At 45.9% G+C, this 13453-nt stretch overlaps 1 protein-coding gene across 1 annotated transcript in view; it reads left to right on the forward strand.

Moving 5' to 3' along the window:
- LOC123021925 (putative bifunctional UDP-N-acetylglucosamine transferase and deubiquitinase ALG13) overlaps positions 1–12886 on the forward strand; it is a 32042-nt gene extending 19156 nt beyond the window's left edge. The window contains exons 14-24 of the mRNA XM_044427182.1: positions 1142–1298; positions 2268–2403; positions 3410–3484; positions 3564–3619; positions 4837–4908; positions 5657–5822; positions 6722–6802; positions 8316–8390; positions 10080–10120; positions 10780–10963; positions 12597–12886. Of these exons, the coding sequence (XP_044283117.1) occupies positions 1142–1298; positions 2268–2403; positions 3410–3484; positions 3564–3619; positions 4837–4908; positions 5657–5822; positions 6722–6802; positions 8316–8390; positions 10080–10120; positions 10780–10963; positions 12597–12886 (1333 nt within the window). The remainder of the gene's footprint in view (positions 1–1141; positions 1299–2267; positions 2404–3409; positions 3485–3563; positions 3620–4836; positions 4909–5656; positions 5823–6721; positions 6803–8315; positions 8391–10079; positions 10121–10779; positions 10964–12596) is intronic.
- The last annotated feature ends 567 nt before the right edge of the window (positions 12887–13453 follow it).

The raw sequence follows: 13453 nt of genomic DNA on the forward strand, positions 1-13453 counted from the left end.
ATTGGGCAGGCAACTGGTCCGTCTAGCCAGCTTTCCCCGACCTGGTGGCCTTCAAAGGACCACAGCTCCCAGAATTTCCATGCAGCAGGGCCACTGACTAGGAATTAGGGGTGTTGCAGTCTAAACGTGTCTGGAAGGGACAAGGTTGGAGAAGGCTGATCTAGCCACAGCTCTGACAAGGAGCACTCCTAGGAAAATAGTTCCTTTGGGGGTGGGCAGCCGCCTTTAATTTGCCTTGGGTAATTGTTACATCATCAGGAGTTGCACTAAAGCCAGCAGCATGGATGGCCAGGACCATGGGAACCAGTGTGTGGGTCACCCCGTCCCTTTCACCCTTCTCTTCCTGCCCTCCTTCCTGTTCTGGGAAGCAGGCTGCCATCTGCCCTGGAAGATGCCTGAGCTGATCTTATGCAGAGTGTTTTTTGAAATCAGACTCTGGATAGCATGAAATTAGGCCCAGTTCTGGGACTGAACTTAGCACTTTCTGCATGCTAAGCAGGAGTCACAGTTTCCATAATTCTAGAGAATATGGCAGGCATTTCATGGACTCTCTTTCTGTATCCTTGAAATCACGTCAGCTTCCAACTTGATTGAGAAGCCCGGGGCAACCTTTCATCAGTTTCTAGCACCGTGATTGTTGCATGTCTCGGATCAAAGCAAAAGATGGTTTTGCTGACCCCAGTTCAAATGCACCTTGCTCTGTTGTCATCACCAAATACAATAAAGCTATATCAAATGCATTGCACCTATTAATTGACAAATGGGGTATTTCAGGGATAGGAGTTTGTCTGAAAGGGTAGGTGGGGGAGGAAGAGAGGCCATTTTCTCCCCCCATGCTGCTCCGCCCACACACTGCTTCATCTCCAGAATAGCCTACCCTGTCCATGAGTTTCTGGGTCATCTGAACCCAGCAAGGTGGTTAGCAGGAGAGGCTTCCAAATCATACACAACCCATGGCTTGTTCATTGCTCGGGCGTTTAGAAATGACACTCACTGGGTTCAGACAACATGGTAAGCTGCACCAGCATTGTAGGGCAGGAAGAAGCATCCCCCCTGGCTTCTTGTCATTCCCCAGCCATGCAAACTCATTCAGCGTCTCAGAAGCGGCAGCTCTTAACGTCTTGCTCCATTCTTTCGTAAGTTCATACAGCCGCAGCCGCAGACAGATGCAGTGTGTGAATAAGGAGTGCCAGTACGGGTTTTCCCCTGAGAATGGAGAAGAATCTCGCGGCTTGGAAGAAACAATCACTTTCTATGAAATTGAAGAAGGGGATGATACAACCTTCCCCGCTTTACCCGTAAGTCACTGAGCTGAAGAGAATTAAATGAGAGAAATGGCAAAATAGACCATGCAGATAAGCTGCACCAGGGAGGAAAAACGTTGCTGTGCTCACATTTCACCCTTTCTGAAATAAATGAACTTGTAACCTGTGACGCTGTTTGTATCAGCACATCAAGCGAGGAGTCTGTTCTTGTATCTTAAGATACAACAATTAATGCAGCCCCAACCTGTGTAGAACATCATTACATTCAGAACAAAAACTGTACCACCAAGCACAATTAATTTCCCAATAGGGAAGAAGCTGAATGCAGAAATTAATCATAATTGGATGCGCAGGAATTTAGGCTCCAAATTGTTTTCACTAGACTGAAATGGTTCAGTGTAGCAGTGATTCTGTGTAACTGTTTTGAATGGTTTACAGTGCAAATAAGAGGAAAAGGTGTTAAACTGACACTCATCAAATATGTGTTGTCAGGCCTTTTTGATTAAAAAAAAAAGGAAGAGCAGTAATAGAAAGGGAATCAGACCGTGATATTTCTATTCACTTTCTGCTACAACAAATATTGTAGTTCTAAATTTTGAATGGACTGGTCAAAAATAGCTGATTGCTTGATAGGTTTCTGCTTCTACTGTGTTCTCTTAATGAAAATGACTTTGTGCTTTCGTATACGTGGCATGAAAAGCAAGAAAAAGGTTTTGCTGGTGCTTTTCTCTTAATCTGTCTGTCTCTCTGCTGGATGACCTTTTGCATGAACTTGGAAGTATTTATTTATTTATTTATTTATTTATTTAGTAAACTTCTATGTTGCCCCATTCGCCGAAGCCTCGGGGCGGCTCACAGACATAAAAACTTCGTTAAAATAATATAAATTAACAGTATTGCTTAAGTTCCGTTTCTCTGTCGCCCTACAGACTGGAATAGGGAAAGCCTTTCCTAAGATAAGCTATTTGCAATTATAATGAGACATCCCATCTTGTTCCCCAGAATCAGGGCAACCATCCTCCGATGGTCCCTACCCCTGCAGGATTTTGGGTAGCCAGGAGGGGCCCGAGTCCCATCCCACCCAGCAAGCAAGAGCTGAATTCCTCAGAAGAAGAAGCAGATGAGCCAAGTGATAATGGTAAGAGAACTGTGGAGGCAGGGAGGGCCTCTTTCAGCTCTGGGTGAATTCTATTTCGGAGAAGCTTTGGGGAGCTTCATTGTGGTTGGTGGTAGGGAGAAAGGCAAGGGGGGGCACATCCCAAAATGCTGCTTGTCATTCCCCCCCGCACCTTCCCAGCCACAGACCTTCCTTGCAAAACGATCCTTACATTTTCCAGAAGTGCAAACACCTAGGATGAATCCCTGAGCATGTACAGAGTGGTTCGTTGAAGCCAATTTAGTATTTACTTCTGAGAACTCTCCTTTGCCCCCCTCCCCATCCTCTTAGGGGAGGCCTTCTGGAAATGAGCATGTCTCCTCTCTACACCCCAGTCCTCCAATGGAGCCACCCTGCTCTACAACTGTTCATATGTGGTAGTAATTCTTAGCATTTCCAGATGTGTTCCACATGTTACTCTGGGACGCATACAGCATCCCATAGTATAGGGCAGTGTCATTCCCATGTTAAAACTGTGCCTAGTAGTATTCATACAGGGATATGGACTGTTTATTTCCCCCGCATTAAATTACACACTAGTCACTTGTTGACATAACAAGATTTCATATTCTGCTTTTTGTAAATACAAGTGACTTAAAATGGTAACCCAAATAGTAACACTTGGTGGCAGTAAACCAATTTCAGTGCAAGTAGGTCAGCTCGTTGCTGATGGCTTCCATTGACTCGGGTACACAGCAAAATGCATCTTTCCAATGGATTTGAGGCTCCTGAAGCTGTTGGCCTATCTGTTTCTTTAGCTAGTTGTTCATAGATTAATCAGATATTAATTTGCCAGTGGTGCTTGTAATAAATCCCTTTGCCATGACTTTAAATCTAAAGGGCATAGACAACTTCATTCCTGCAGGAATAAAAGCGTGTATGCAGTAGGTTTTGATCTTTCAGTAGTAATCTTTTCCTGAAGGTTTTTTGCACTAAGCGTAATTCCAATTTGTTTCTTTAATGATGCATTTCTCTTCTGCTTTCCTAGGGGAATACCATGAGGATTATCTCTATACCCCTTCAGGTCAGTACAGTGGTGATATTTTCCATATACACATTCAGGGTAAGTCAGTCCTTACATACTTAAGTCAGAATGAGAAATACTGGCCTGTTTCACTTTCCTGTTTACACACTTCTTCCAGATCCAGACTGTGAAACTCCGACTGTGTTTAACACAGCAGAATCCACTGCAAACTTGGTAAGCTATGCAAGATCTGTGGTCAAATCAAGCTGGTGCTCAGACACATGGGCCCTGGAGATGGTGCTTAGGCTTGGCTTGCAGTGCAGTACTGGTGATTCGCACAACCTTCTCTGTTCTCTGCTGGCCTCACAAATATGCCCACACTGGTGAACAGGACAAATGGCAAACTGCTTGGAAACCTAGTGGAGATTGTCTGCTGGTAATCACTTACAACCCAGCATTTCCTTCCCTCCCTCCCTCCTTCCTTCCTTCCTCCACCCCTGTCTGCCAGCCTTTCCTGGTCTGGTCTGGAGATAATAGCCCACATTCTCTGCCTGGCTTTTCCAGTGGGAAAGGGATCGCTTTGGCAAGAGTAAGTGACTGCAACTTTGCCTTGACCAGCCGAAAATGATAGATAATTGTGTCAAGCTGCATTTAAACAGATGCTCAGGTATCTTTGGGATCATAGATCCCATGGGTGTGGCCCCAAATACTATGGACTGTGACTCCATCCTTGGGAGTCACACTCCATAGTATTCTGTCACCACTTTCCTGCTGGATTCTCTGCCCCCATTAGAATGGCTGTTTGAGCTGCTGGCGTTGGGGTGTTGGTTTATCTCTGGGAAAGCAGTGCACTCTTTAAGCAAGCAGGGCGCTCTTTGGCGGGGAAGGTCAACACACCTTGGTTGGAGTTGAAGGAACAGGGTCTAATGCCAGTCTGGACCATGCTGGGGCAAGGGGGTGAATCTACCTCCCCCAGGGTCCCGTAACAACTCTCTGCATTAACGTTAGCGTTATCCTTACAGCCACAGTTCTTTGGGTGGTTTGCAGTAGCTCTCAGAAAAATAAAACCCAGAATAAATGTAGTGTAACGTTTCAACATAAAATAGCAAACCGTGCAGAACCGAACTATGCAATGCCTGATGTGCATGTGGGGCATTTAACCGTGGTTAGGAAAGCTACGACTGCACTGCAGTGTGCTTGCAGTTGGAGTGGCCATAAACCAAAATGTGAAACCGTGGCTGGGGGAGGTTTTAGTGAGTATCAGGAAAGAACAAAATTGACAACAGGGCGGGCACCCAAAGTTCTTTATGTGGTATCTTGAGGGGTCTTTTTTTAGCCCTTTGGTGCTGACCCTCTCGGGTTTCTTTGCAAGTTCTCTCCACAGATATATTACAAGACTGGAATTCATGCTGGTAATGGTTTAATGCCCCCCCCCCATTTGTTCTGTCTAGTCTTTGCAGGATGGGGGCCCAAGCTCTGTCTCTTCTCAAGAGGGAGTTGCTTCATACAATTACTCCCAGAAGGTAATTTTTCCAGGAAAAAATGCTACTATTTCCCAGTGAACATTCTAACTCAAGATTTGCTAAATATCTGCCCAGCAGGACCATTCATCCCCTGCAAAAGTGTGTGTGTGTTGGGTGGGGGGGGTATTGCTGGCTTTACAGAGATAGACAAAATTAAGTAAACAAAGACTTGCCATAAAAGGGGCCCTTTTTCCTTTCAAGCAAGCAAACAAAAGCACATTGCTTTCACTTGTAAGATGATGTCCAGTGTGGCTGTGGATCATTGTCCTCCTAGCTGCCTCTGAGTGGGACTATCTGAAGTAATCAGGGCTGGTTCTTCAACTCAAGGAATGAATGACTTAGGAAAGGGCTGGACCAGAGCTGCAACATCAGATGTTGCTGCTTATACCCATCAGGCACAAAGGGTGCGCATCTCTGCAGCCTTTGTTTTTCAAGAGTGCAGCTGAGCAGATAAAAGAAGTTTGGGAGTAACTGTTTTGTTGTGTTTTTAAGGAAAAAGCCAGTTGGCCTGGGTGGCATTTTCTGAGCGGTTCTTAAAAACTCAGGAGAGTGCAATGGAAGTCTCAGTTCGTTTAGGGTTAGATCCAGCTTTGGGCCATGAAAAACACACTATAGGTTTGGGCCATTCTACCAGAGAACTTCCCACACCGAAAAGCTGTCCTGTTGGCCCATGATAGTCCGGTCTGCCCATTGCAAGACGTATGCGGTCTCCTCCTCTTCTCTGATTCTTGCACTTCCTTCCCTGCAGGTGATGGTGAATTCTGCAGTGATTTCCAGCTCTTCAGGGGTGAACAGTGCCCCGGCAGCCGTCTTCTGCTCCAGCTCAACAGCTGCCCCACAAGTCAGTGTCAGCCCGTCTGTGCCCCAGAACACGATGCAGCCCATCTTAGTCTCCCCTCCTGTGGGAAGGCCAGGTGAGGTGTGGCTTGTCTCCATGAGATTTGATGCTGACCTGGCAGGTAACATTGAGCCAAGGGGTCGGATTGCATATTTGAAAAGTTTTTGGGGATGCCTCTCCATGGTGCATGGGACCAGTGTCACAACGCTGCAGAGCTGGAATACCAAAATCCTAGCCTGTTCTTGCTTCAGGCTCTTACTGCCAGGAATTGAGTCTTAGCAGGGAGGCACTTAAGCCCTTGAGAACAGAGGGAAAGCTGTACAAAACCCAGAAAGCTTCTAAACGTTTGATGGAGAGCTAAGGAGATGGGATTGGAGGAAGTAAAGCTTGTTCTCTGGGGAACCCAGTTCTGGGATGGATTTAGCCCTGCACCTGAGGTTTCCACATTTAAAAAAAGCCCCCCTTAAAGTTGAATCCTTGCTGTAGCAAGTCAGCCTTTCCTTAAAACTACAGATGATAAAACCCCTAGAAAAATTGTCAGGCTTTGGAAGGCAAGGAAGTTCCATGTCGAGAAAGGCAGACCTGGCCACAGATTGCATAAAGAGTCCTCCTCTTCTTCCAAAGAGGGCAGGTACTGTGAGTGGGGGCTATTTTCTGGCTGCTTCTCTTATCTCTCTTCAGCTACTAATTGTCCCTCTGGAGGAGGGGGACAGGCAGGGACAGTTAGTTATTGGTGAGTGTTGTTTTTTAACCAGTAATTAAAGCTTTTCATTATCTCTAGCAACAATGAATTGAAGTGAAGGAGGAGAATGAAAATTAGGCAGGGAACCCACTTGGTTTAGAAGAGAAAGTGAATATTTCTTTCCAGGATATCTAACTACCAGGAAGAAAATGGTTTTCTGATCATTCAAGGTCCCTGATACACTCTCGTACCTTTGTAGACAGTTGGAAATTCGCTCTTGTGTTGTCACTCAGGTAAACAGGTTAGGAAGGTGATAGAGGAAGAGGAAACAAAAGATGAGGGCAAGGAGGGGTGGGTCCATTTGTCTGTGTCAGGTGAGCAAGGAATTGCATTGTCTGGCCGTGTCATTTGCTTTGGGGCAACATTTTGTGAACGCTAACTATAAAGGCCTCCCGGCAAAGTTCCTGTTTCTACACTTTGCATAGATTCTTTGCTTCTGTTCCTGTATATGGGTGGAAGTGACGGGCTTTCAACTGCTGTCACCAGGGACAAGGCAAAGCAAGCAGAGGTGGGGAATTGGTTGCCCTCCAGTTGTTGTGGTCGCCGCTCTCTTCGCCCTGCATGGGCAATGAGCAGTGAGCAGGAATCTTGCCAGCTGTCGTCCCGTGTCATCTGGGGGCCCAGGGCCACCTCCTCTTCCCTCTGTGCTTCACTTCTCGTCCTGTTTTCCTCTTCAGCTTGTGCATCAGGAAGGTTTCCAGCCACTTGATGGTGCTGTGGTGATTTTGTTTTGTTGAGAAGGTCTAGCCAGCTTGAAGTATTGTAAATGTGGGGCAGTGTATTGGCAGGCAAGTGAAATGTGTCTGAATGGAGGAATTTCTTGTCAATAATTTGAGTCTTAGGATTTTTGTTTCTGGGAAGACCAAGGTTTGTCTTCATCCCCATGCTTTGCAAGTTGTTCTGTTTCTCTCATATGAACTTGTGCGTAAGGGAGCAGAGATCTAAACATAAATGCACAAAACTGCACATGGACCATCTTGTTTCTGAACTGTGATTTTCTCCCAAGTCTTATTCTCTAAGCACAGAGAACGAGGTAGACTTCTTACAGAAATTTTGTTTGGTTGAATAGGATTGACTAAGCTAGCTAAATTCTTTATGATGTGCACAGTCCAGTGAACTCCGGTTCTGCCTAATCTTTTGAAGGTAACAGTTTAAGTGTGTGTGTTACCAATATTGCAAGTTAAATAAGAGAGGGGTCAAAGTTTGATTCATGGGGTTTGTTTTACCTGAGGCAAGGAACAAGAATATGTATAAGTACTCCCATTTGTAAAAAACGATTAAATGTAAAAACGATAGAACAGCGTAAAATGCAGAAGGCTGTAACATGGATTTTAGCTTAAATGGTTCTGGGGGAAAAACATGTTTTCTGTGCACCTGAATTCTCTTTTGCAGGTGTCCTGCTTGGGTGGAGATGGGACCTTTTCTGAGTAACTGGCTACAAACCTGCAGAAATCCAAGTGAATAAAGCACAGTTGCAGGAATAGTTAACTGTTTGGCTTTGTAGCGTACCTTAACACATCTCAAACTGGCTGTTCCTTGGCAACTTCTGGTGCTCGGGAGCTGCACAGCCTCCAAGGAACTCAGAAAGCCACACTCTCCAAAATTTGACAGCACGGCCACAAGTTGGGTACATCGGGCCTTTGATTTCTGCTCAAAATCAAATTTAAAAGCAGTGCAGCTGTTTATAGCTAGACCCAGGTTAGGATTTGTTTGACAGATTGGGCTGCTTTTTAATTTTCTTCTTTAAAATACTTTTTCTACTACTTAAAAAAATAGTCATGATTCCTTCGGTGCCGTATCCATACCAGCCACCGTCCCTTCCTCCAGTCAGTGACGCAGGGGACACTGGAAGTGCCGCTCCTTCCTATTCCTATGATCCTAGCGGGAGTGACCTCCCGCGAGGTAAGAAACCAATTTATTGCTCATTCATTTAAAGCATTTCATAATTAACTAATTTTATTTAAAGCAGTTTTATCTCGCTCCTCCGGCAAACGTTCTCCCAGAGCAGCGTGCGCACAATCAATGAAAGCAATGCAGTTTCTGCGCATGGGCCGACCATGTGTGATGTCAGTGCATGAAGGGGGAAGAGATAGAAATAGGCACATGGTCCTCAGGCACTAATGACCATACTTAACCTCTCCCTGTCCTACTAGAGTTGCTTGAGACATTTGATTTTTGCAAATTCTGGTATGATTTTTGGGACCAGGGCTTGAAAAGGCAGCCCCCTTCCTAAATCTCGGGTTGCTTTGATATTGGGCTTTATACACCAGATTTTCAACTGAGGCAAAAGCAAGCAACTCGTTAAAGAAAAGTTGGTGGAGAGATTGCTTTGGGCGTCTTTGGCGTAGACCTCCCACAAACCATTTTAGGAGCTCCTTTTAATCTTTGAGATCTTTACTCTTTTTATGTCTTCCCACTCTAATATAGAGTGTATCCTAGTACAGAGAAATAAGCTCCATTTCTCTCTTAAATCACCCAGTATTCCTGGTTGGGTGCTGTAGATTTTTTAATTGTATTTTAATAAATTTGTTAAGTTTTTGTTTCCTCTGCTGTGTTTTTCTTAGCTTCCACAAGCTACATTTTTGGTGGCAAGGCAAGGGGATTCATTTAATAAACTATAAACACCCAAATCTATTTTTTGTTTTGCCTTCAGGGTGTGAATTTCTATAGTTTAATCAGCTGTTCCCTTGTTGGTTGGTCTGGATGCAGATTTCCCTGTGTGGAACAATGAACAGAATTTGAGGCAATTAAAATATTTTGCAATACTATTTTGTTCCTTGAGGGTAATCTCTGCAACTGTCCAGTTTTAAATGTACAAAATTGGATGTGATTTGTACATTGGGACCCTCCTGTCTGTCTTTGCTGACTCCTCCTTTAATTCCACATCTAACTTTCTTAATTCACTACTTAGACTTTTGGTACCTGCCAGCTGTTTGGAGTGGAATTCCCAGAATCTCTGACTATTGGACTTGCCGGCAAGAGCTTAATGGGATATTTAGTCCCGGATGTTTGGAGGGTGCTATATTTCCTGCCTTTAGATCTGGTTAGCGTTGGGAGTTCTGATATTGGAGTGATTTATTCAAATTAACTTAGGCCAGTCTGTTCCTAATGATTCTTGGTGCACTAATATGTTTTAAAGATTTCTATTTACAGTTTGAGAACTCTTGCACCCTATTTATGTATTTATTATTTATTTGGAGTTTTTATATGCCGTCCCATCGCTTAATGCCTCGGGAGGGCTTACATAAATAAACATAAATAGACAACATAGTGCCCAATACAAAGACAAAAAATATAAATTACACAAATTAAAAACCCCAATTCATTCTGGCTGGAAATTAAAACCTGTGGATAATATTAAACGTTGTTAAAATATTGTTGAAATAAAAAGGTCTTAGCCTGGTGCTGAAAAACGAATAACCCTAGGCACCGTGGTGTGGGGAGGGCAGGCACATATTTTGTTTGTGAAGTACTTCCGTGTGAATCTGTTGAAGCATCTTGTTTCTCTGCCTTCTGACAAGAGCAGGCAATTGTTCCATCATTAATGTAGCGGGCAGAGAAATCTAGTCATGGTGTCCTTTTGCTTTTCAGACCCAAAGATTTTACAGTATTACTTTAATTTGGGTTTACAGGTAAGTGCTTGTTAGAAAACCACTCTGGGGTAGCGTCGGTGTGTGGGGAGGGAATTGTCCCTTGGTCTCCGATTGTCAATGTTTTCTCATCACCCTGAGTTCCTGCAGATTTTTGGCATTTTGGAGTCACCTTGGCTAACTGGACATTGGCGACTTTTGTCTCTCAGCCAAACATCTAAAAAGGGTGCCAGCTTTTCTGGCCTCACAAGGCCTGGATTGGAGGCCTTATGTCCATCTGTAGACCCCTCCCTATTCCAGTATGGAGATTTCAGAGCGGAGAACAGTGAAGAAATAGAACAAGCAGTCTCCAGCCCTTCTCGCTTTGCTGGCAGAACCAAATTCCTGAGCCCCCCCCCCCCCCCCCCGGCCACACCATGGCCCATATTTCAGTGGCAACCTGCACTCCATCCATGCCCAGCCCCGAGTGTGTGTTGTCACGTTGCCCGCCCCGCCAGTGAGTGGAATCTAGGCTAAGCTGGCCATGCATCCACCTGGTAGAGAGCAGTGGGGGCGGGGGGTTAGTTGCCCATGATGGATTTGTCCTGTGGAGTTTTGATGGGAGCGAAGCACGGGGACAGATCTTGCTGTTGGGATGGTGGCGGCGGCTGCATCCGCCGGGTCTGTCTAACGTGTGCTTCTCTTGCCTTGGACCTCGCAAGTTCTACCACCAGAGCTGCTGGAACCCCATGACGTACGTGCAGCAGGCAGGGCCCTCGCCCTACATGGAGCCTTACCAGCCGTATGCTGAGCCCGTCCCCGCGGTGGATCCGTCGCTCCCCCCCGCCTATGCTGAAGTCGGGAGGCACGACATGCGCCCGGTCCCTGTGGATGCCACCCAGAATGGTTAGTGCTTGCCCTGAGATGCCACGCAACTACGCCCTGGTGCGAAAGAGCATCGAGTGCCTCCTGCCTTTCATTGGGTGCAGCCGATTCACCCGCTCCTCCTTGGTGTTTGTTTTTAAGTAATATTTTTTTGTGTAGATGCTTGTAAGTGCCTGTAATCTCTGCATTCAGCCAGAGGGTTGGAAGCAGGATCCGTCCTATGACGGAGGACGAAGGGCAATTCGTGCGGAAGGCCCCTCAACCTGAGTTTGGACGGTCCTCCCACACACCACAGTTGACCGCATTGGGAGGGTCTTTCTGTGAGGCATTTCCGAGGGCTGGAGGGGCTGTCCTGGGAGGGAGGGGGCAGGGAGGGCCTCTTCTGCCACCAGAGTTGATCCAGTGTGAATCTGGATCCAGCCCACCATTGTGACAGTTCCATGCAGAGAGCAGGGGGAATGTATTGAGCAGTGTCTCTCCAGGGAGAAGCTATGCAGTAGGTGGACACTTGTCCTTACCTTGTCATGCTGCAGGTCCCTGGTAGACTATCAACATGGGTACCGTACCTGCTTGGAACTCCCATGGGACTTTGTGCTCCTGGGATGTGACTCAGTAGTGACATGACATAATGAAAGGACAGTAGAACCCTGAAGCACTTATCTGGGGGTCCCTTATTTTGGGTCCAGTGAGCAGTGTCCAGTTTCTAAGAACTTCCTTTCCCAAAGACTGTGTAATGCACCCATCCTTCTTCCCTGTGGTGCCAAAAGCAGCTTGGGTCCAAAGTAGGTCTTTTTTGGGGCACGAGAGCCTGAGGAAAGAGAGGGAAGCATCCTCCGACCCCAAGGACGGATGTGACCTTGCAGCTTCCTGCACCTGCTTTGATTTAAATTATTTTTTAAAAGCCCAAGGAAACCAAAATACAACCGGGCTTCACTTGTAGTGGACCTGAAAGGGATTCCCTTCTGATGCATGCGGAGAAATTGTTAATGAGCATGTGCAGTCATTTAACTGGGCTTGGTATGGACTTGGTGAATTGCTTTCAGTTATCATAACCCAGCTTCATGGCTTAGTGTGAGTTACACGTGCAATAAAACCTGCGCTTGGCTTTGTGCTCTGTTAGTAATTACACAAGCATAAATTTCTGGAGGAAGCTGCCGCCACAATTATCCGGGCTCATCAGCTGTGCAAATTACAATGTATGTAGTGCATAGGGCTGCAAGGTTTAATCAGCAGATAAATCCACGAAATGCCATTGATTATTCAGGGCACATTTTAATTAGGGAAAATTTTAATCAGGCAAAGAGCCGACTTGCCTCCTTTGCCTGCCGGACTATTTTTGATCCTTCTGCAGGAAACAATCTAACACTGACCTTCTGTTTCTTGCTAAATGGTGAAATCTCACATTTGTGTATTTGAAAAAGGCATCCTTATTGAATTTTTCGTTAACATGCAAATATATTTAATTGGTTTAAAAGACAGATGGTTACTCTACTAAAAGCTTTTGAATCAATTCACAGTTCTAGTGGCATAGCCAAAGTAGGAAGTCTTCCGGTGCGTTTCTTAGCCACGTGCCTCTTGCAGCCATAAAATGGTTCAAGGAACAGGCCTGTGTGTGCTCTGTTAATACGTGTGGCATGTACTTTTCCTCTCTCAGGTGCTCTCTCCGTCGCAGAGCCGCCCTCGCCTTCCCACGGAACAGTTTTTTATCCAGTAGTCACAGACCCCTACAGCCAGCCTCCTGTGCCTGGATACGATGCGTGCGTTTCCTTAGTGCCTGCCTACCACTATGTTAGCCCTTGGTATCCAGTAAGCCCACCCTTCGGGAATGCTGCACGGGTCCACAATGGCATGAACCCTGGCCCCTTCCATCAGGTCAGCTACGTCGCTTCCTCCAGCCCTGCGCCACACTTCATCACGCAGAGTTTGCAGGCCAAGAAGGACTGAAAGCCGAAAGCACTCCTGCTGTGGCTTGCTGATGCCCTGTCGGTCTGATGCTTCCATTCATGAAAATAGTTGCAGCTGGAGATCTCTCTCTCTCTCTCTCTCTCTCTCTCTCTCTCTCTCTCTCTCTCTCTCTCTCTCTCTCTCTCTCTCCATGTTTTATATAAATGTTGCTTTATATTTATGGTGGAAGATAGCCTTTAATATTTTCATAGGATGCATAAAAGGCACTGTAACAATCAACATACCTCCGTCTGTCTCTCAAGCATTGCTTCAGCAAGACAAAGCCATATGTTAGGAGTTGCAAGAGCCAGCGATGGAACAAAGGCAGCCTTCTGCAGCCCGGGGCCCTCCAGTTCTATTGCCCTGCAAGCTTCAGCATCCCCAGCCAGCAGAGCCAATGTCTGGGCAGATGGGAGCTCTTTTTCAGCACATCTGGAAGGCGCTTGGTCGGAGAAGGCTGGACTTTCTGCTTACGTTATGAGCACAGCATATATTGCTGCTTTTGGTTAATCGGCACGCTGTCTTCCACCAGCTTCAATAAATGACCCCTTGCTAACCAAAGTGTGG

This window comes from Varanus komodoensis, unplaced genomic scaffold, assembly GCF_004798865.1.
Source record: "Varanus komodoensis strain SLA01 unplaced genomic scaffold, ASM479886v1 scaffold18_3, whole genome shotgun sequence".
Taxonomy (NCBI): Eukaryota; Metazoa; Chordata; class Lepidosauria; order Squamata; family Varanidae; genus Varanus; species Varanus komodoensis.